We start from the raw sequence: 23,824 nt of genomic DNA, 5'->3' as shown, positions 1-23,824 counted from the left end.
CCTATTTTTTAAAAATGGCCTAATTTTTAAAGAAAAGGCAAACCTCAATATGTTCATGGTTTGATGGAACTTGGAGAAATTGAGGCAGTCTCTTGCTCAGCCACATGGTAATATCCCTGTTTGTGTTAACGGCAAATGGTTCATAGCCCTCTTGTAAGCCACAGATGGTGAAATATTTCAAGGTGCTGACATCCTTTCCAAAGTTCATTCTGCCCACTTGAGCCACTCCAAGGCTACATACAGGTATGAATCCTGGGAAGAAAAAAAAATCAAGAGTTTCAGTACCTTTAGTATGAGATCCCATTAGTACAGAATTACCACACATATTGCTCCAGGACATACTTATCTTGGTGAGAACCCTCACCCTAGGATGAAATCAACAGTTTAATAAGAGAACACTGACATCAATTATTAAATGTAAATATGAGAAGACCAGAATTTGATCTTGGCATCATAATTTACTAATTTGAATTAGTGGCCCTAACTATGGGCCAACAAATATGTCTCTTTTCTCACCCCAGACTTATTTTGTAAGATAAAGTAACTTCTAAACAGTCCCTGATCCTCCAAGGATTCTAGAGTGTTCAGTCGTAAAAGGAGATTCCTTCCTTGCTCAGGGGTGTATGTCTTTTGACTTATACAAGGAAAGTGAGAAAGAACTAGTGACAAGGGATATGGTTCTCTTTGCCTTTCCCTTCCATCTAGCTAAATAGCTTGATACTTACAAACAGTAGACATGGACTGAGATATGAATTTCTTCATATATAACCCAAGAAAAAAATAATTGGAATGTTACGCAGCCATAAAGAAAAACAAAATCATGAACTTCGCAGATGGAATTAGAGTTTATAATACTGAGTGATCTTTTACAGAAACAAAGATCTGAGTATCACATGTTCTCACTCATAAGGGGACCTTGAACAACTACTGTAATACTATAATAAAAGGATTGACAGTAGCTGGAAATTACGGGGGAGGGCAGGGAGGTGGGATTGACAGTAGTCGAGATCTTCCTGGGGGGAGGGGACACACAATGAATATTTGTATACTTGACCCCGAATTGTATCCCACAATTTAATACATAAATCAATAAATAAAACAATAGCGATAATAATAATAATTGGAGGCAAAACTTTAATAATTTTCCAACCACCGATAGCTGCTTTTGATCTTTGAAGATAATTTTGCCTCTTTTCTTCTGGAATAAACTAAATCTAAACATGGGGAAATATGTACCTATAAATATTTATTTGTAAATTATATATTTATATGTAATAGCAATCGAGTAAAAACCAATAAAATATTTTAGAAGCTCTTCTAATGTGTGGGAAGTTAGCAACTCTTTCTATAAAATTGAACAAAAAGGGGAAACTATACTAACTTGTTAATTATTTCTTTGAGTTCTTGGACTCAACTGTAAGACAATGAAATTATATTTTTGGAAAGAGGACAAGATTTTTTTTTTTGGCAAGGGGATGAGATGATATTCTTTGGGAGTGGGTGTTTACGTACTTCTCATTTTTTTCCATAATGTTTTACATGAATGTTCAAGTAGTCGGCACAATAAACAAAGTCAGTATTGAAACAAAGACTACAAATTACAGAACCTAATTTATAGATCAAAAAAAAGAGAAGTTCCTAACAATTAGTCAATGATTTCTTACAGGAATTGCAGTTAGTTCTACCATTATAATTTACATTTTTCTCTTACTGAAATTAATGGCATAAAAGGAATATAAAACCCCCCAAATAGCATAACAGGATAAAAATTACACCCAATAATTCATAATGATTTCACCCAGTTTGTATTAATTAGTATACAGTCAAATGAATGGTTGTACAGCAGTGCTACTAACCAGGAAAAAAAGAACATAGCCAGCTGTGTTCAAGGAACTGTAAATGATGAGTTTCTAGTTAAAACTAAAAAACTGCAGCTGTGTCTGCAGCTGTGCCAGCTCCGGATGCAGTAGTCAAGGAAAGTTGTTTTAAACAAATATCCCCAAAGGAATCAAACAAAAAGGATTAGATAAATACAATAGACTGAGACAGCTTGAACTGAACAAGCACAAATTACCAATTCCAACATCCACTTAACATACACTAGAAGATACCAAGATAGAAACATCTCCTCAGATGGTAAATATCTATTTCTTTCTAATACTTTATTTGTAGAAATTCCTAGTCTATAAGAAAGTTATTGGATACCTGTAAATATCTGCATAGTAGACCTTTGAGTATTTGTTATACTAATACTTGGATTTCCTGTATATCTAAAATATTTTCATTAAAAACATTAAGTGACTAGTAATATGCACAAGAATTTATGTCCTAAACCACTCCCTATAGCTATCTTTACAATTCTAGAATAGTTTTGATAATAAATATACTATTTTCATGAGACGGGATATGATTTAGCCTTTGAAAATTTGGTTTTCAAAGATTCATTAATATATATAGGAAAATATTCACAGCAAACATTATTGAAAGAAAGATATAACATATAGTCTTTTTCTTTTTTAATTTTAGAGTTGTGGGGTACAAGTGAGGACTTCCTACATAAGTAGGTTTCATGCAGGTGAAGTCTGGGTTTCTAGTTGGCCCTCTCTCTATATAGTTTATTTTTAGGTTAAAAAACCACACACACACACCACTAGGTTTTTTGGTTTTTTTTAATAAAAATGTTTCAGAGTAGTGGCATTTTTATGACTTTTTATTGTCTTTTTTATGTCTCTCAATTTAACAAATTTTTTTCAATGAATATGAATTTTATTATGAAAACAAGGGATGGCTTTCATTTGAAAAATTCATTTAGTAAGATGAAACATACCTCCATCTTTCTTATAGAGAAATTTATAACAGTGGTATGGATATAAAATGACATCTTCAAGTTTTAACACTCAATATTAGTGGGTGGTAAGTTTACTAACAGAAATCCTAATCAGATTAAACTAGTACAAGAATTATGTAGGCCAACTTGTTAATATGCAATAACCATTCATTTCTTTATTCAATAAGTATTTATTGAGAACTACTGTGTGCAGAAACTAGGAATACAAAATAACTAACACAGATCCTGGCCAAAATGTTCTCACAGTCTAATGAGGCAGAAAGAAAAGTAGAGAAGTTATACCAAAATAACCTACTACCTATCTAAGCAGACAGGGCACTAGGAACAAAGGAAGGTGGAGAGACAAGAAAGGTTTTGCAGAAGAGCTACCATCTAAGAAGACAGCATACAGGCAGTCTACAAAGTGATTAAAAACACAGATGCCCAAGTCCAGTTCCAAACCAGGATTCACATCTTAGTTTCACCACTTATCTATCCGACCTTCCACTAAACACTCAAATTCTCTCAGCTTTAATGCTATCTTCTGTAGCACCTATCTCACAGGTTAGAATTTTAAAATGAGATCCTGTATGTATGCTGCTTAGCTTGAATGCTAGCTGATCAATTTAAAATGAAAAAATTGATCTATTCATAATAAGAGAATGGTTAACTATGATACATACACAAGATTAAATATGTGCAGTCATTAAAAATTGCCTTTTGGGCGCATCAAAATACAACTGTACAGAGAGATAACCTCAATATGGCAAAATAAAAACAATTGATGATTTCAGGTGAAGGATATACGAATGTTATTGTACCATTCTTGAGCTTTTCTGAAGGACTGATATTTCTCAAAATAAAAAAAAAGAAATTGGTAAGGCTGGGCACAGTAGGTCACACTTATAATCCCAGCACTTTGGGAGACTGAGGCAAGAGGATTACGCAGTCTAATGAGGCGGAAGGACAAGTAAAGAAGTTACTTGTTCCAGACTGGCCTGGGCAACATAGCAAGATCACATCTCTATAAAAAAATAAAAATTAAAAAATTAACCGGTTGTGATGGCATGCACCTATCCCAGTTACTTAGGAGACAGAAGTGGATTGCTTGAATGCAGGAGTTCAAAGTTACAGTGAACTATGAACACACCAGTGCATTCCAGCCTGGGTGAAAGAACAAGAACTTGTCTCTTAAAAAAATAGCTGGTTAAAAAAAATTATGTTTAAAATGTTTTATCCTTTAGACAACATTTATAACAAGTTAAAAAGGGAGTGATGGACAAAGAAAAAGAAATCATTTTATCAAAACGATACCCGCATTCATATATTTATCACAGCAGTATTCACAATAGAAAAGTCATGGAATCAACCTAAGTGTCCCTCAATGGTTGACTGGATAAAGAAAATGTGGTGTGCAGACACCATAGAATACTCCACAGTCATAAAAAAGAATGAAATAATGTCCTTTGCAGCAATATGGATGAAGCCGGAGGCCATTATCCTAAGTGAAGAAACTCAGAATCGTAAAATCAAATACCTCATGTTCTCATACACAAGTAGGAGCTGAACAGCATATGGGGTACACACAGATATAAAGATGGAAATAACAGACACTGGGAATTTCCAAAAGGTGTTGGCGGGGGCTGAGGGATGGAAAACTACCTATTAAGTACAGTGTTGACTGTTTGGGTCATGCAGTCACTAGAAGTCCAATGTCAGCATTAAACAATATACTCACGCAACAAACCTACACATGTACTCCTTGAATCTAAACTAAAATTTTAAAAAATAAATTTAAAATTTAAAAGCGAATTATGGAAAATTCTTTTTACGATATCATCGCAGTTCTTTAAATGGAAGAAAAATGCATTAAAAGTCAGTTTTTTCTCTCTGGGTAGTAAGAATATACATACTTTTCAACAATTTCCATAATACTCCTCTGCATTCTTCAAATAATCAACAAGAATATATTACCTTTATGAAAAACAAATACATGTCTTTTTTCATTAGTTTACAGCAGTTATACCGGTAGATATTTTTCATTTACCTTTTTTTGGCACCCTTTAAAAGAATATATTTATGTAAATATGTCACTGAGTAGAAACTCTTTTTAATTTAAACGAAGTAGAAGTTAGCAAAAATTAAGTTATATTCTGTCTTCTGAAATCATAGTTTTAAAACTCCAGTGTAATAAAACACCCAATATTTCTAGAAACTATCTTTACTTTTTAGAATTAGCATATACAAAGCAGAAACAACCAAATGGCAATGGAGTCAAAGAAAATAACGAGTGGAAAAAAACTACAGGTACTGTTCAGCCCCCGCATAGAGAAAGGACCAGGCTTTTGTCACCTCCATGTGTTCAGTACTTGGCAAAGTTTCCTGAATCACGAAGATGCTGACAATAAATGAAAAACCCAACACACATGGCTCCATATTATTAGCCAATGTTTCCTGAGGCTTCACCTTGGTGAACCTCAAAGCCAATCAGTGAGATGGGAATCATTACCGTTTCCTACATGAGACAACCAAAACTTTAGGGTAAATCACTTGTCCTCACAGCTACTAAGTGGCCAGAAAAAAAAAACCCAAGTCTGGCAAATCCCATACCCATGCCTTAAGCCAGGGCTTAGCAAACTCTGTGAATGACCAAAGATGAGATATATTAGGTTGCATGGGCCACCTGGTGTCTGTTGCGACTACTCAACTCTGACCTGTAGTGTAAGAGCAACCACAGTCAGGATGTAAGCAAACGTGCATGGCTGTGTCCCAATAAAACCTTATTTACAAAAGTAGGTGGCAAGCTGGATTTGGCCTTCAGGCCTTAGCTTGACAATCCCTGTGCTGAGTCACTCTTCTATAGCGTCTCTGTACAGTATTGGGCGCCTCCATTCAGCAAGTATTTAACAATGTTCATCATGTGTCAGGAACTGTTTTACCCGGGAGGATACAGCTGTGAACAGAATCAAAAAGAGTCCCTGACTTTCTGAAACTTACCTTTGAGTACAAAAGACACAAATAGGTAAATAAAGAAATAATAATCAATATGCATACTACAGCGTCAGGAAATGAGAAATGCTATCCAGGCTGATTGACATAAATTGAACAAGATGGACTGATAAATAACATCACTCTTAGTCACTGCTCCATAGCAAAACATGATAAGTGGGGTTCAATTCTTTATTAGTATGAGGTAGACAGAACAAACATTATAATTTTTTTTTTTTCCGAACACATAAAGTTGACTTTTTTTCCCAACTTTAAACTTTTTATTTCAAAATTGTGGGGTACAAATCAAGGTTAGGTATAAAAATATTCACTGTGCGGGTACCCTTGTGGAAGAAGTGTGCTCCCCCTTTCCCAGGCAGATTCTCACTACTGCCAATCCCACCTCCTCATCACCCCATGACTCCGCCGTTTCCCACTACTGTCAATCCTTTTCTTATAGTATTATGATAGTTGTTCAAGGTCCACTTATGAGTGAGAATATGTGATACTCGGTTCTTTGTTTCTGTGAAAAATCACTCAGTATTATAGACTCTAAGTCCATCCAGGTTGCTGCGAAGTCCATGATTTTGTACTTAAACAAATATTTCAACACAAGAAAACAGATTTCCATAAAATCATGCATACACACCAGCACATGTAAAATGTGAGTCCTACCTTCCTGTCCTTTGAGTTCTTGGTCTTCTCTTCCAGTTACCTTAACTGAAATCCTGCAAATAACAGAGGCTGATGATATCTAAGGGAAATTTTCATCCTGGCAGTGGATGTTAAATCGGTACACATGAGCCTGACAGGTTACTTGGGTCTGAGCCAGACCCAACTGAACTATTTGCAAATCTGTTAAAACAGTAGCTACAACTTATGGCTAAGCTGCTTCCTCCAACCAAAGACAGATGGCTTCAGCAAATTTTAACTTTCCCTGTTGATAAGCCTCTCTACCCCATAGCAGAGGGGTGTGTGGTGAGCATGCCAAGTCCAGTCAAGGAGCTGGCAGTCACAAAGATGTGGGGGCAAAACACAGACGTGAAATCTCTGGTTGGGGCTATGGTAAAAGAATTAAAGCAGATAATATGCATATCAGCCTTGCCCAGGAACAAATAATTTCAGATTTTAGCATTTCTGAAATACAGTTAGGAATTCATGTATATTACCCAAACTAAATGGCCAAAAAATAGATTAAAATGAGGTCAATATTATACTAAGATGTAAATTTGAATTTTTTAAAATTTGAGTTGGAGCCTCACCCCGTCACCCAGGCTGGAGTGCAGTGGCACACTCATGGCCACCACAGCCTCAACCTGCTGGGATCAGGCAATCCTTCTGCCTCAGCCTTCCAAGTAGCTGGAACTACAGGCATGCGCTACCATGCCTGGCTAATTATGGATTTATTGTAGAGATGAGGTCTTGCCAAGTTGCCCAGGCTAGTCTCAAACCCATGGGCTCAGGCAATCCGCTCACCTCAGTCTCCCAAAGCGCGGGATTACAGGTTGAGCCACCGAGCCCGGCCTAACTTTGAATTTTTAAACAAAAGCAAGGGCAACATTTACTTGTTTCCTACTATGTGCAAGATAATATATGAACTCATTTGCCATTATTATTTAATATTAACTCTATTTTTCTAGATGAGGAAACAACTAAGATATTAAACCATTTGTCAAGGGTCCTCCAGCTAGTCAAATAGATGCCAGAATTTAAATCAAGAATGTAGAAAGGGGAAGCAAAACAAAAACAAGCAAACAAAAAATACTTGCCTTAGATTTCTGAAAGAAGTATAAAGAGATCATTTCCAACGTTTGCTTTTATTTTAAGGGAATGAAAATAGAGAAGCTATTTGCCCAAGGCCACACAATAATTAGTTCAGAACTAGGTTGCTTGGTTTCCCCCATTGCAGAAATCAGCCTCATCGTCCTGATTTCTCCCTTCCTCTGACAAGTGTTAATTTTTATTTAGGGAGCTTCCCAATAATAAGTTACTTTCCCAGGTCTGTACCATGATAGCAGGCTGCATAGAGTGACACTGGTGACAGGAATGCCAGCTCTTATGCTGGAGCCAGGCAGGTGAGTTTGGGGAGCACACAGACTTTCTAATCTAACCTTAATCCGCACCACACTAAAAAGCACTCTTTTGGATAAGACACACACATCCATCAAATAGTCTAACTGCTGCAATATTTCAACTGAAGGTACAAAGAATATTGTGAGTTTAAATAAATAAACAGTTCTATATGCTGGTTTTCTTCTTCTTCTTTTCTAAAACAGCAGCATGACAAAATCAATAATGTAAAGTGATCCCTCCCTCATTTTTTCATTTTGTTTTCTGTTCACAGCTCTATGGTTATTTCAGTTACAAAAATACTCCTCTATTTTTCTCCCATGGAAAATAATTCCATGAGGTCTCACAGCACCAGGAATTCAGTTTTGATCACCATCCTTTTAGGTGGCAGACATAGAATCAAAAGCATTGTTTTCGGATTTGATTATAATTGTTATGGGTATAGAACCCAAGGCCTCTCAGATAATCTTTATGTACAGAAGAGCTGACAAGCTTGAAATGGTTCCAGTGCAATGAAACGTTTATACACCATTGGATACATATGCCATCCAGCTGACTTTGTAGGTAATCTCCAGGCATAAATAACAATTTTTCACCATATGATATATGGCAATATTTTAAGTGACTCTCTTACTTGTTTTAAATTAAGGATATGATTAGCTTTTCAAACTACTGGTGATATGAAGTCCTGCACTCCTGAGAGTAAATAGAGGAATATTAGATTAGTAGGGTATGCAAGTGTAGAGGTGAGGTGCATCAGTTAGTTCAGGACAGTAGAAGATGCCAATGAACTTCCAACAGCTCTGTTTCAAGTGACCTAGGAATGGAGTGAACCACCTGTAAGGCCTGGAGTGGTACAAATAACACAGGTAACCTCAATAACAGCTGGAAACAGCTGGCTCCAAATCAAGGCAAACACCCAATCCTCAGTGACAAGGAGGGAAACAAAATCCAAGCTTCTAAAACACGTAATGACAAGTCCGGGAGCATGGCCGGATATAATCCAAAAATGTGGGATTTTTCAGAGGACAGTGCTGATGTGCACACCACTCTTGGGAATAAAAACAGCATTATTCCACTGCCCAAGAAAAGAGAAGTCCACATCAGATTGAGTAGCTTAAACAACAGGAATGTATTTTTTCACAATCTGGAGGCTGGAAGTCCAATATCAAGGTGTCAGCACGTCGGGTTTCTCGTGGCCCCACTCCCAATCGTATAGATGGCACCTTCTGGCTGTATCCTCATGTGGGCTTTTCTCCTAACACATGCATCCCTGGTGTCCCTTCCTCTTCTTGCAAGGACGCCAGTCATATTGAATTAGGGACCCATCCTATGACCCCATTTAACCTTAATTACCACTCTAAAGGTTCTGTCTCCAAATATAATCACATTGAAGGTTAGAATTGTGAACTGTGAATTTTGGGGAATACAATTCAGTCCACAACGGGTGGGAAGGAGACATGGCTTGTACTCAGGATGCTAACTTTACCAGCAGACACATCTCCAAAGCCATGTCTGCTAAGCCCCAAGGAACCCTAAAGTAAACCCTGGATTAAAAGAATTTCAATTCTACTTTATGCGGAAATTCATTTAATATTCCTGCAAAGCATTCCTTCTTCTTTTTAATAATTACAGCTGGGAGCCGGGCTCGGTGGCTCAGCCTGTAATCCTGCGCCTTTGAGAGGCTGAGGTGAGTGGAATGCCTGAGCCCACGGGTTCGAGACCCACCTGGGCAACTTGGTGAGACCTCATCTCTACAATAAATCAAAAAATCAGCCGGGCGTGGTAGTGCGTGCCTGTAATTCTGGCTACTCGGAAGGCTGAGGCGGAAGGATCGCCAGAACCCAGCAGGTCGAGGCTGTGGTGGCCGGGAGCAGCCACTGCACTCCAGTCTGGGCGACAGAGTGAGACTCCAACTCAAAAAAAAATAATAATAATTACAGCTGGGATTTCACATGCGTCTGGGGGAGCCAAGCATCTGCAGAGCAAGACATGCAGTCATCCTCACAGTAGTAAGAATTAGCTCATACTGCCTAAGTCCTTTCAGAATATGTGTGGAGCACAAGTTTTATATCAGAGAAAATTCTATGCATTGCTTTTCCATAATGTCAATGTGCTGGGTAAGTGAGATCTATTTGCACGTTTTCACTAATGTTCCTTTGGCTTTACTTCTTTATTTTAAACCTAATTGTTGCCCTGTTTTGCTTATCTTACATGGAAGTTTGAATTGTGTACATATTGGGTATAATGTGTTTTGTTAGGAAATCTGGAGTTTATTCCATATGACAGTTAAAAACAAGCTAGAGCAGGTAAACAACCAAACTGAATGAACAAGTAAAGAAGGGAACACCTTTAGAGTATAACTACATTAACTAATTGCTGGCACAATTTTAGGGAGATTTAGTATCATTTTAGTGTAAATGAGAATCTAATTTGGAGGCTCAGAAATGCATACATCTATTTTCCTATGGAAATTAATGATGGTTTCTTGACCTACGGAAATTTGTCCAATAAGAAATAAATGATCCTCGCATGGCAGGAAAAAGGTCACAAAGCAAAGAAAAAGTACAATTTGTTATTAGCTGGTATGTGAGACCCAAGTTCTGATTTTCTTTTTTAATTGGTAAGGTGAACTGGACCATGTATGAACCATAAGATTTTCTTCTGTTTCTTCAGAAACTTAGAAAAAAAGCCACTGATTAGACTTCCTAGTTTCTTTTCTCTAAGCTGATATCCAAGTATCAGCCCATGAGATTTTACCTTTCTTTTTCTTTTATTGATACATAATATTTTGCAGATTTATGGGGTATATGAGAGTATTTTTTTTACCTGCATTAAATGTGTAATGATCAAGACAGGGTATCTGTATTATCCCTCACTTTCAGTTTATAAACTTCTATGTGTTGATAACATTTCAAGTCCTCTCTTCCAGGTACTGTTAAAAAAATGCAACATGTTGTTGCTAACTAAAGTCACCTTAGTCTGCTACTGAATATTAGAACTTATTCTATATAATGGTATGCTTGTACTCATAACCATCGTCTCTTGACTGTCCTCTCCCACCCTCACATCCTTCCCCACCTCTGGCATTTATCATTCCCTTCTGTATTTCCACAAGATCAAGTTTTTAGCTCTCACATGAGTGAGAATATGGAGCTAGTACAAAAGAACAGGGAGAGAGAAACCCAACTCAAGAGGTCACCAAGAAAAAGCCCTTTCTCCTTGTGGCCAGAAGCATCTTAAGCCATTTACTGCAGGTCTCTTTTCTTCCCTAAAGTCACAGACTGATCCCAAGAGATGCTGAGGGAGGGAGCATGACCTCCACTCCTACCACTTTGTCAAAACTGCAGAATGGGAGAGAGTTCAATAAGTCTCCTTAAAAGGGGCACCACATCAATACACATTCCTGGTTAGGAATCTTTGAAAAGAATTTTCTCATGTAGGTATATGTTGGAACATAGAAGGGCGATCTCTCCTTGGGGACAGGATTCCAGAGAAGCAGGTAAAGGCAGGTACCAAACTAAAATGTAGAATATGAGGAAACCAAACACTAGGGAGTTGATGAATAGGAGAAATACAAAGAGAAGTCATTCATTCTGCTCGGCGAGCCCTCTGTCTCCCCATGCACACAAGACAACCTGCTCATAAGAGTCTACTACAATGACTTGTATGACTTGCACTCATGCCATTGTTTTCTGCGCTGAAAATGAAAATTCCAGATGGTTTCATCGAATTGTGCTTGAGATCACACCCTCTTTCATCTTATCAGGAACTTCACTTTGGCAATTATCTCCTCAAACATGATCATCAATTTCTCCCTCTTTACTAGAGCATTCCCAAAAGCTCTACAGAGATGCTCCAAGAATCTCAGGTCATAGAAGTGGATTAATTAATTAGAACCTTTTTGTTTCATGACACGCCCTCATCATCACCTGTCTTTACTTATTTAGTTGGTCCTTTAAAAAATACTATAATAACTACCTCTAACCCATCACCCAACAGAAAAACTAGAACCTTAACTGTCATTATTTTACCATGTGATCCTGACCTCACTTCCTTGCCTCTCTCTACCTGAAGAAACCATTAGCCTATGTCCTGAAACCAACATTCTCTTTTCCTTTTCATGGATTTTTAAAACCTATGTTTACATTTTGGATGCTTTCGCTTTTATAACAATGGTAACATACTGTATGTTATCATGTTGGTTTCCTATTGCTGTGGCAACAAATTACCAAAACTTTAGTGGCTTAAAACAAAACAAATTTAATATTTTATGCTTCTGAATGCCGGAAGTAAAAAATGGATCTTATTAGGGTAAATTCAAGGCATTTAGAGGGCTGAATTCTTTGGAAACTCCTTTGGAGAGAACCCATTTCCTACTTTTCTTGCCTTTTCTAGAGGCTACTAGAGGGCTCTGGACTTCCTTGACTCTAAGCCCTGTTTCTCTATCTTCAAATCTCTCTCTCTTTCTCTCCTCCTTCCTCCACAAAAACACACACATTCACACATGTACATGCACACTCTCCTTTTAAGAATCCTTGTGATGACGCTAGACTCATCCAGATAATCCAGGCTAATCTCCCATCTCAAGATCATTATCTTAATTACATTAGCAAAATCTCTTTTGCCGTGTAAGGTAACACATTCACAAGTTTCCTAGAGTAGGCCATGGACATCTTTCAAGGACATTATTTAGTCTACCATAGCTACCTTTTGGGACTTCTTTCTCTTAACAATTTATATTGTCATATACAGCTGTAATTCACAGTCTATTCACCCATTCTCCTGTGGGTGTGCATTTGGTTGTTTTCTGGCTTTAACTATTGTGAACAGTGCTCCTGTCACCCTTCTTGAACACATCTCCTGCTGCTGAGACACATAAACGTTATTGATAAACTGGAGTCAAAGTTCTGGGTCGGGGTATGTAAATATTCCATTTTCAGAGATACTGTCAAACTGTTATTCAAGGTAGAAAAACCAATTTGCACTACTAAGAGCAATGTAAAAGGGGTCCCACGGCCACATAGCTCTCTAATACTGGGTATTGTCAGACTTTTTAAAACAATGCTTGCTAATAGAATGGATGTAAAATAGCATCTAACTATGAATTTACATTTCCCAGATAATTAATAATAATGAACATCTCCTCAAATGTTTGTTGCCCATCTGAGTTTCTTCTTCTGTAAAATGTCTGTACATGCCTTTTCAGCATTTTCCTATCAATTTCATAAGTTCTTTATATTTTCTTAACACTAACTTTTTTCTAATAGTAGACACTGTGAATAGTTTCCCCTGCTAATACACTGTTTTCCCACTTCCTTTAAGGGTTTCTTTTTTAAGTGAACATTCTTAAATCTTTATAGACAAAATGTATCAGTCTAGTCTTTCACAGTCATTGGTTTTTGTTTGAGTGTTTGTTTTAGTCTTTTAAAAAATGTTTCCTACCCCATAATCTAAAATATTTGCCTACAGTTTCTACCAAGAGTTTCAAAGTTTTGTTTTTGACATTTAAAGCCTTTTGGGGTTGATTATCCTACATGGTGAAAGTGATCCATGGCCAGGCTTAGTGGCTCAGCCTGTAATCCCAGCACTTTGGGAAGCCTAGGCGAGTGGATTGCCTGAGCCCGTGGGTTTGAGACCCACCTGGGCAACTTGCTGAGACCTCATCTCTACAACAAATCAAAACTTAGCCAGGCATCATAGTGTGCGCCTGTAGTTCCAGCTACTTGGAAGGCTGAGGTGGAAGGATTGCTGGAGCCCAGCAGGTCGAGGCTGTAGTGGCCAGGGAGTCTGGGAGACAGAGTGAGACTCCAACTCAAAAATAAAATAAAATAAAATAAAATAAAATAAAAGTGATCCAATCTCATCTTTTCCATACAGATTCCCAACTTCTTCTGTCCTCTTTTCCCCAACATTCTGACACACTACCTCATCACGTTCTAAGGTTCCAAAACATGTAGAGAGGCTGGTGTGTTTCCGGCAATACTACTCTGTCTTAATGACTATAGCTTCACAATAAATCCTGTTATCTGGAAGGATACACCTCCCTCTCCCTGCTCTTCTTTGTCAGCAGTACCCTAGATATTTTAGGGTATGTATATGTATTTACTTACTGTTGCAATATATCTTTATTTTGTTTTATTTCTTTTCCTTTATTTTATTCTAGAGATGTAGGTTACAAGTCAGGATTAGGTATATAGGCAATTGACATGCAGGTGAAGTTTGGGCCTCCAACTGGTCCTCACTTCCCTTGTTTAAGACCAGGTATCCTGTATTTTACCACATGCTCCCTCTCCCCTGGCATGGAACCAAACCTATCGCCCACTGAAAGCGGACTGAAGAAAATGTGGTACATATGCATGATGGAATATTATGCAGCCATAAAGAAGGACAAAATCATGAACTTTGCAGCAAATTGGAAGGAGCTGGAAACAATCATATTTAGTGATCTATCACAGAAACAAAGAACTGAATACCACATGTTCTCACTTATAAATGGGATCTGAACATTAACCACAATAACACAAGGGAGGGATCGGCAGTAGTGGGATGCTGCCAGGGGAGTAGCCTAGATATTTCAGATGTTTACTCTTCCATATACAGTCTAGAATCATCAAATAATTTCCATGAAACACTTGTTTGGATTTTGATTAACAAAGCATGATCAACAGATTACATCTATAGCTAAATTTTGGAAGAATTATTATTTTTAGGCAATTGTCTTCTCCATGAACATAATAGACCTTTAATTTATTTAGTAATAAATCTCTTTATAAAGGCAATAATCTCTCAAAAAAGTTTATTAATTTTCTCTGTAAAGTCTCTGACATTACTATAAATGGTATCTCTCTTTAGTATTCTTTATTGCTGATAGAATAGACATGCTACCTTCACATACTTGTGGTTGTGTCTTTGTGTCTATGCCATGCTTAATTTGGCATGTTTTACCATCTTCATAATTCCTTAGTGCTATAGAGGTAGTCAGCTCAGACACATGTGCATTGGCTATTAAAGCAATCAAAATAACTATGTGTTAGTAAAGAGGGAAAGGAAGGGAGGGAGAGGGAAGGGAAGGGAAGGGGGAGAGGGAGAGAGAGAGAGAGAGAGAAAGAGAGAGAGAGAGAGAGACTCTCAGATCTCTACTACCCCTGGGAAGAGAGAGAGAGAGAGAGAGAGAGACTCAGATCTCTACTACCCCTGTTCTTGTCTTGCAATTAATATTATGAAGATCACCTCCACTAGGCTCTTGAGGAAGTTGTATTTAAAGGAATGCTCACTATAAAAATTGTTGCTTTAATCTTAAAAAAAGCTTTAATCTCAAAACTTGATATGGAACAAATATCTGATTTTAGTAACATGCATTAGACCACAGACATGTCAGGAGAGTTCCTTCTAGGTCCCGGGTACGAAGAAGGTATCATAGCTTGATTGGCTCTATGTGTAAAAGTTAGTATGTCAACTATGTTATCAGGCAACAACACAAAAATGACTCCTGATTAATTAACTTCATATGAACTGGAAAAATTATATATATACATCTAAAAAGACTACTGCTGAAGAGGACTACATAAGGCTGCCCTGCTGGCAAGCCATGGTTCTTGTTCTCTATCCCTCAGAATAGACTCGTACTAAAGGTGGTCTTTGATAGTCTTATGAATCTGAAAGTTCAGTTGAACCTAAGAAAGCCCCTTTATCAGTGTTTTAGCTTTCTATTGATACGTAACTAATTGCCACAAGCTTAGCAGTTTAAAGCAACATTTATTTATTATCTCATACTTTTAGAAGTCAGAAGTCTAGATGTGATATGACTAGATTCTCTGCTCAGCATCTCATGAGGATAAAATCAAGATGGTGGCATGGGATATAGTCTCATTTAAGCCTTAGATTCAGCTTCCAAGCTCCCTGGTTGTTGACAGAATTCAGTTCCTTGTGGTTGCAGAATTGAAGCCTCCATTGTATTTGCCAGTTATCAACTTGGGGACTATCTCTACTCCTAGAAGTAGCCTGTCCAGCAGGAGAATTTATCTTTATATTTAGATATCTTTGACTTCAGGAAGGACCCCATCTTTTTCAAGGGCTCACCTGATTACATCAGCCCCACATGAATAATCTCTATTTGATTAACTCAAAGTCAACTGATTAGTAACCTCATCATGAGAATGATGCCCCATCAAATTCACAAGTTCTGCTGATACTCAAGAGGAGGGTGTTATACATTATGGTATGTAGACCATGAGGCAGGATTCCTAGGAGCAATCTTAGAACTCTGCCTATAAGAATGGGCATTGCAATGTCTTTTCCCAGACTTCCCTCAGTCCTGATCCTGTATGCTTATCAGTCCAATACTGAGAAGAGACAAGGAAGAATTCATGGAAAAGCTTAAGCTTGTCAGAGACTGTCTCTATGCAGTCACACACTTCTTCTTTGTTGATATTACAGCTAGAGGGATCTTTTAAAAATGAAGATTCAAATAATCCTTCTGCTTTCCCTAAGGATACTCTAAAGAGAATTCTAAAAAACAAATAAGGTCAGGCTCGGGGGCTCAGCCTGTAATCCCAGCACTTTGGGAGACTGAGGCAAGTGGATTGCCTGAGACTGTGGGTTCGAGATCAGCCCGGATAATTTGGCGAGACCTCGGCTCTACAATAAATAAAAAATTAGCCAGGTGTGGTAGTGCACACCTGTAGTTCTGGCTTTTTGGAAGGCTGGGGTGGAAAGATCGCTGGAGCCCAGCAGGTTGATGCTGGGGTGGCCGTGAGCATGCCACTGCCTTCTAGGCTGGGTGATGCAGTGAGACTCCAACTAAAAAACAAAAACAAAAAACAAAACCAAATAGAATGGTGGAGTCTTGCTCCTCCATCAGATGCCAGTGTTTCCCAGCAACTAGTTTTTTGTCTAGTTAATATACAAGCTTTATGGGCAGGTATGTGGTCACTGAGGGATATTATGGTCCCTATTTGGAGAAGAGCTCTGAAGTGTCTTAAAACTAAGTTCTATCAGTATCTTTATGGTATGACTCTGTCCTTACCCAGAACTAGATGGATGACCATATTTCCAGCTGACTTAATTGGTTGACTATATCAGTCTTTCAAAGACTTTTGTAATTTTCCATTTGCTGTAATACAGAAACAACTCATATTGATCAGGATATCATTTCAGTTGGGTAACTGTACAAAAATAAAGAGAGGTTAAACTATACTTTGCCATGTTGTCTACTAAGCTGACCAGACAGATCTATAGCATGTATCTGTGTGTATGTGTATATGTATACATATCTATACACACATATGTGTGTGTATACATACATACATTGGCTATTAAGGCAATCAAAATTGTGTGCACGCACACACACACATACACACATTATATACAATATTTAAATTTTCAACATTTTTTTTTTTTGAGTTGGAGTCTCACTCAGTCCAGTGTGTGCGGTAGCACACTCATGGCTACTGCAGCCTCAACCTGCTGGGCTCAGGAATCCTTCTGCCTCAGCCTTTCAAGTATGCTGGAACTACAGGTGCATGCCACTACACCAGGCTAATATTTTGATTTATTGTAGAGATGAGGTCTTGTCAGGTTGCCCAGGCTGGTCTTGAAAGCTTGGGCTCAGGCAATCCTTTCGCCTTGGCCTCCCAAAGTGCTGGGATTACAGGCATGAGCCACCATACCCGGCAAGTTTTGAATGTTTATCCATCTTACCACAGCTATTTTGACTGCCTTAATAGCCAATGTACATATGTCTAAGCTGACTGTCTCTGTAGCAATAAGAAGGAATTATAAAGATGGTAAAAAATGCTAAATCAAGCATGGCACAGACACGAAGACAGGCTACATATAAGAACAATTTGAAAATAGAGCACTTATAAAACTTTTTTTGTACTTTAGCAACCACAGTATATTTCTGTGCTAAAAATATATTCCCTCAAATTAACAGTTTTTCAAACTTGATCCTTTGAGCCCTAGATGGCTCAAGGGCTTCCTCTCAGTAGTGACAGTAGTTAAAAAGCATTTTAAGGAAGCTATGTAAAGTTAATTTTGTACAGGAGGGAAGATGGAGAGGAGAAACTCCAGTGCCAAAAAATTCTGAAAAATCATAGTCATGGGGAAACTCTGAAGTCCTTTTTTTCTCTAGTAAAACATTTAGATTTATAACTGACCCTTACAAAGTTAATAGTTAATGATCATTGCTAAATAAAACTTATAGCCTACTTTGGAGACCAAAAGGATACTTTCCCCAAAATCCCCAACAAAAGTCAAAAATACAGGCAACCACATTTTCAGACAATTCAACAAAACTCTATATCGACACTATATTGAGGTTTCAATATGAAGTCCATGTCATTTTTTTCTTTATTTTAAAGATGTGGGGTACAATTCAGGGTTAGGCATACAAATGCTTATTATGCAGGTACCCTTGTTCATGAGGTATGCCCCTCCCTCCCCTGGCAGTTTCCCTCAACTGCCAATCCCACCCCCCATGTCATTTTTAAAATGTTTAAAATTCTGTAAAGTGTAAGGTCAAAAAGCACAGGAGTCTACACAAATGTGTTACTCAGACACACTTCAGAGCCTATCTTGGCATTGCAGTGGTAACTGGTCTATGCACACGTGTGTTACCATGAACATTTCATAGGTGCTTAAATACTGTAGATGGCCATTCTGTGACTCTATATGTATTATGTGAAACATATACAAACAGAACTCATACATGCATTTAACGATTTTAACTTACAAAGACAGAAAGTATAGTAGTCAAGTATTTTTAAATAAAATTTTAAAAAAATTCTCAGACCACATCCACAGTAAAGTATCTTTTAAATAAAATTTTTAAAAAAATTCTCAGACCACATCCATAGTTGTAGCCAGTATACACAGATAACATTGAGAAAAAGCGCCCCCCCCCCAGGATTCCCCCTAACATTTTCACACACCTAAAGACAATACCAGAGAAGGGGAGGGTGAGAGTGTCAATTTCACCACCCAAAGATACAAGTGTTCAAAATAGATATGAAGTTATAAAAATGCAAAATTTCTATTATTTTTGCAAATCTATATTTGGAAAATGATGGTCATACCTGCTCAAAAGCTTGATAAACTAACAAATAGAAAACTTAATGTAAATAATGTGCTGAGTAACATTTTGAGGATCAGTGATAAGTTTAAAGATTTAAAATACTGATCAAGGTGCATCTTAAAACCCAAGACTATATATATGCAAATATATGTGTACATATATAATGGGATAGATTCAAAAGCCATTTTGGAAAATACGTGTTGGCTCATTTTGAAATTAGATAATTGTATAAGACTATATCAAATATTGTCTTATTTATAGGCTCCAGAGCAAGACTTGTCTAATAAATCTTTCTGGGATGACAGGACTGTTCTCCATCTGCACTGCCCACTAGGAAGGGGTACCACTAGCCAGCCATAGGTATTGAGTAGTTGAAACGTAGCCAGTGAGATTGGTCACTCAATATTTAACTGCATTTAAATTAATTTAAGCAGGACCTGTGGGACAGGGACCACAGAACTGGAGATGCCTCCCTGAAGAATAAATATCTTCTTTGCCTCACCAATGCCCCCCATCTTTCCTTTACAAACCTGCTCAGAGGCCATTTCAGGGCCCACAGGTAGCGGTATTTGCTCCCTGCAGTATGCTTCCACAACACTTTCTGCATGTCGTTATTTTAGAACTTAACTATTAAACAGAAACTATACAAGTGTCATCCCCTGGCAAACTATAATCCGCATAAACAAAGGAGAGGGTTTTAGTCATCTCTGTTACCTCAGCAGCACTCAGCAGAGTGTCTGATCCATGGTAGGTCCTCCTTCCAGTTTTGTGAAATGAATGAACAGAAAGAATCTGTAAGCAGTTGACTAAACAGGGGAGTTCTAAATGAAAACTTAATGATTGTGGAAAACTATCCTTCTGCCTGCCATTTATTTTCGTATTGACACTCATAAAAGCCATTTTGGCCTTGTCAAAATCCTAGTTAAGTAGTATAAACAGTATTTCTGCTAAAATAATTTCAAGGGCATCTGATCAAATCAGCCACATGGCGCCCTTGCGATTTACAGCTGCAATTCATCTGCTCACTCACCCTCAAACAAAGACGGCCGATTAAAAAGTGTTAGAAGCAATGGCTTCATCGGACTGCGGACCTGAAAAGGACACAAAAGTAGTGCACTTACCATCACCAACGTCAAAGTCCTTGAAAGCCAGTTCTGACCCTGAATCATCAAGAAGGATTTCACCGTTCAGCGTGAACATCACGGTGTGTTCATTCATGTCAACCATACACCCCACCACGTCGCCTGCTTGCCAAGAGCGCCCATAGTGTTCATTACCCTGGTGCCACCGCTGGGCCTAGGGGACAGAAGAGTCTCTTGTCACAGACTAAGCCAGGAAAATAGCACCCACCCACCACTCACTGGTGTAAGTGAACAGCAGCCCCTTTTAGGAATGCGGCAGCAGGATAAACTCCAGCTGGCATGTCAGTCTGCTGCAATGTCCTAGGCAATGTGAGGAAGACTGGGATTCTAAATCCCTAGGTAATATTAACATGGCATGTTATTGAATCTTGAAAAGATCCCAAATGCTATTTAATGATTTTGAGAGTCTATTATTTTAAAAACATAACCCCGCATACTTTCTATTTTAAAAAAATTTTTAAAACTACATGCCTTTGGATTTTTTTTTTTTTACAGTGAATGTTTCCCAGAATATGGGTTGTTTTTCTCTACTCCCACAAATACAAAGAATTATGAGCTGGAGAATCAAGCTGGGTATTTATCATTGAAAATGACATTCTAATTTTCATCTATTTCAAAATAAAATTCAATTTTTTGGAACCAATGGCACAGACTCTTAACAAAATGGAAATCTAGAAACACTTCAGTTACAAACTAAAACTAAAAAAGCTTCCAATGAAACCTAAAAATGTCCTTAAGATATCTGCTAAATAATAAGCCAAAAGTGAGTATGGAGGCCAATGTTTTATAAATCCAAAGTGAAGTCTCATATTATAAATACACTTAAGACATAGTTTTGATAATGAGCGTGACTTTTGGGTTGATGGGCATATCCCACTAATTTATAGGCACAAATTAGCTATAATAATTATTTTGTCAGATAAATCCCTTAACTTTTCACTTAAGCATCATCTTCATTGCGAACTGATATGTAACAGGATATAGTCACTAATGCAAAACAATGACAGAATTATTTTTTAATGTAACACAATGTACTTTAAAAACATTTAATAAAGTTAGGGATCAAAAGGCATAAAAGTCACAACACACTTACCTAGCTGTGGTGTTCTCCTTCCTACCCAGCCATCATGTGCCTGTTCCCAAACTGAGATTCCTTTCTCCCCTGAGGTATGACTGGGATAAAGAGTATTCTGACTTCTTAGGGATAGTTCCTACTCTGATTCATTACACCTGATCTTCAGGAAGAATAAAGCTAAAGCTGCCTTTTACCTACTATTTTATTTTTTGAAGTTTAAATAGAGCTTGCTAATTCTGACCTGCAAAAAAGTGTTAAAATTTTTCTATTAAAAGATAAAACAGGTTTCAGGAAGTGTGATATCTCAAAGCAAAGGGGGTCAATTTTCTGAATCTTTTAGCCTAGAATGCTTTCTCGCACAAGATATCCCAAACCCAAAATACCCAAATGTCAAATCTCTTCGTGATTTTTTATTTATTCCAATTTTTTAAAAATAGCTTTTCCCTCTCGTATGAGAAGAAATACTAATTCACTGAAGAGAGACATAAAATAAAAGATAAAAGAACAAAATATCTATAACCTTATCAACCAAAAGTGACTATTTTTATCTAATGTTGCTTTAAGCATACATACCTAACTTTTAATCTAAACATATTATATACATACAAAATAATTTTTAAACATTTGTATAATATATATATAGCAAAATAAGCATTTCACCAGCTTATATCCAGCTTTAAAAATAGAAATCACTAATAATTTGAAAATTAAAATTGTTTGTGATTATAAACATCACCTTAAGTGCCTCTGTGGCTATTAAATGTTTACACATGCCATTAATTTCTGTTTAAAGATAAATTCCTTATATGGAATTGCTGTGTCAATGTATATGCATTTTTGCCTTTGTATGTGTATCTTTAACACTTTTGATAGACAAGGATGGTTCATCTTTCTGATAAGTAAGGAGAAGCAACGTCTTCTTGGTGAATTTCATCACATTCATGGGCTGGAGGAAAGGGTTTTGAGACTACAAGGACAAACGTTTTCCTATGAACTATTTTTTGGCATTTGTCCTGTGGAAAACATGATATTCCTCTACCACCAAAAGGAATAGGAGGGGACAAGCTTACAGCAAGCACAGTAGACGCCTGGTAGACAGAAAAGTCCACTCACCTTGAAGCCATCAAAAGCAAAAGCACGTTCATCTGAGCCCAGCTCCTGATCTGGTTGACAACCTGGCCTGCTCCATCCAACTCTCATGTCTCCAGCAGTGACGGCTTCAAATTCAAAATACCAGCGGCCCGCCTTCACCGCGTAGGTCTTTTCAGCACGGAAGATTCGGAACCGCTCCCCTGTGCCACTGCACACCTCGGCTCTGGCAGCTAGGCAATTGAAACAGGCGGTCATTGGCTGGGAAACTGAGAGGTGGTCATTGGCTGGGAAATTGAAAGTGAAGGGAAGATATCACATAACTTCCGAAATTCAACCTGCAGTGGTGATGATAATGATACCTTTTTATCTTGTTTCAGATTTTACCAAGTGTTGGTTAATCTACAATCAGCCACTGTCAGAGGGCACCAGCTTGCTGAAGTAGAAACCCCAAGGGTTTATGCTGGAGATGGGATTACAACTTGGTGAGACTGTCAGGGTTTCCCTCAACTGCCCTTCTGTTGAAGAAAACCCACAAGTGGCTTGGTGCTTTGGTTGTGGAAGCTGAGATGGAAAGAAGACAGTAATAAAAGATCTCAACTGCTCTGCATAAGAAATGAGACATCTATCAGTGAGGAGGCAGACAGAAAGAGAAGAACAAGAGAAGGCTGGACACAGCAGAGGAGAGTAACCAATGACAAATTTCCTCATTGACGTGATGGAAAACGTTTCCGTTCTCCCACATCTTCACTGTAATCTGCTGCACACACAAATGTTGTGTTTAAAAGATCTGGATGAAAAAAAAACCTAAAAGGGTCAGAGTCCAACAGTAGGACCAGTGTGGTACAAAAGGCAAAAAATATGTATCTGTAGGAAATGAGATGCAGGTGAGATTGAGGCAGGAGGACAAAACTTGAGGCTGAGGAACCCAGAGCCAGAATGTCTACGTGAAGGCCAAGTCCCTCAGAAAACACAGGTTACAAGGATAATGGGCCACCGAACTGATATCTCAAAAGAAACAGTTGCCTCGGTTGAGATCTGGGTTAGATGCAGAGGTGGAAACTTCAGTAACTTGGTCAACATCACAGAACTCAGTAAGGAGGACAGAATTGGGGACCCGTCCTTCCCACTCTGCCTCCAGTAGCTGGTACAGATGAGTGGATACTGGTTAAATGTTAGTTCTCATCTGTTCCCCTGCAGACTTGGAAAAGATCTTATAAGTAATAAAAGTTTAATAGCAGTTTAACCATTGGGTTGGCATGACCAAGTTAGAACTATGAAAATAACCTACATAGACTCTAAAGGTTGCCAGTAAACACACAGCCAGGTCATATGAAAAAAGTTTAAGAGTAGGCGTAAGTAAAGCAGTGAAAAGAACACAGCTGTAGCATTAGGCAGCTCTGGCTCTTGGGCTTAATTAACCAAAGGATCAATAACTGCTTTGTGATAATAGGTAGTGCTTAAAATACATCCAGCTGAACTGTATCTGTTGGTTAACCTTTCAAAAGCGAGTCTAAGTCTCTGAAAAAGAGGGATAAACATCTCTATGACAAAGA

At 37.9% G+C, this 23,824-nt stretch overlaps 1 protein-coding gene across 1 annotated transcript in view; it reads right to left on the bottom strand.

Annotated features, from left to right (window-relative positions):
- Positions 1 to 23,824, bottom strand: part of RYR2 (ryanodine receptor 2) — a gene marked incomplete at its 3' end in the record, with an annotated part of 448,211 nt that overhangs the window by 132,402 nt on the left and 291,985 nt on the right. Inside the window, exons 28-30 of the mRNA XM_008059232.1 lie at positions 22,293 to 22,501; positions 20,084 to 20,258; positions 44 to 252 (exon numbers count right to left, since the gene is read on the bottom strand). Of these exons, the coding sequence (XP_008057423.1) occupies positions 44 to 252; positions 20,084 to 20,258; positions 22,293 to 22,501 (593 nt within the window). The remainder of the gene's footprint in view (positions 1 to 43; positions 253 to 20,083; positions 20,259 to 22,292; positions 22,502 to 23,824) is intronic.

This window comes from Carlito syrichta, unplaced genomic scaffold, assembly GCF_000164805.1.
Source record: "Carlito syrichta isolate Samal-C Ts95f unplaced genomic scaffold, Tarsius_syrichta-2.0.1 Scaffold303965, whole genome shotgun sequence".
In the NCBI taxonomy this organism is placed as follows: Eukaryota; Metazoa; Chordata; class Mammalia; order Primates; family Tarsiidae; genus Carlito; species Carlito syrichta.
This window is presented reverse-complemented; position numbering and strand designations above follow the sequence as displayed.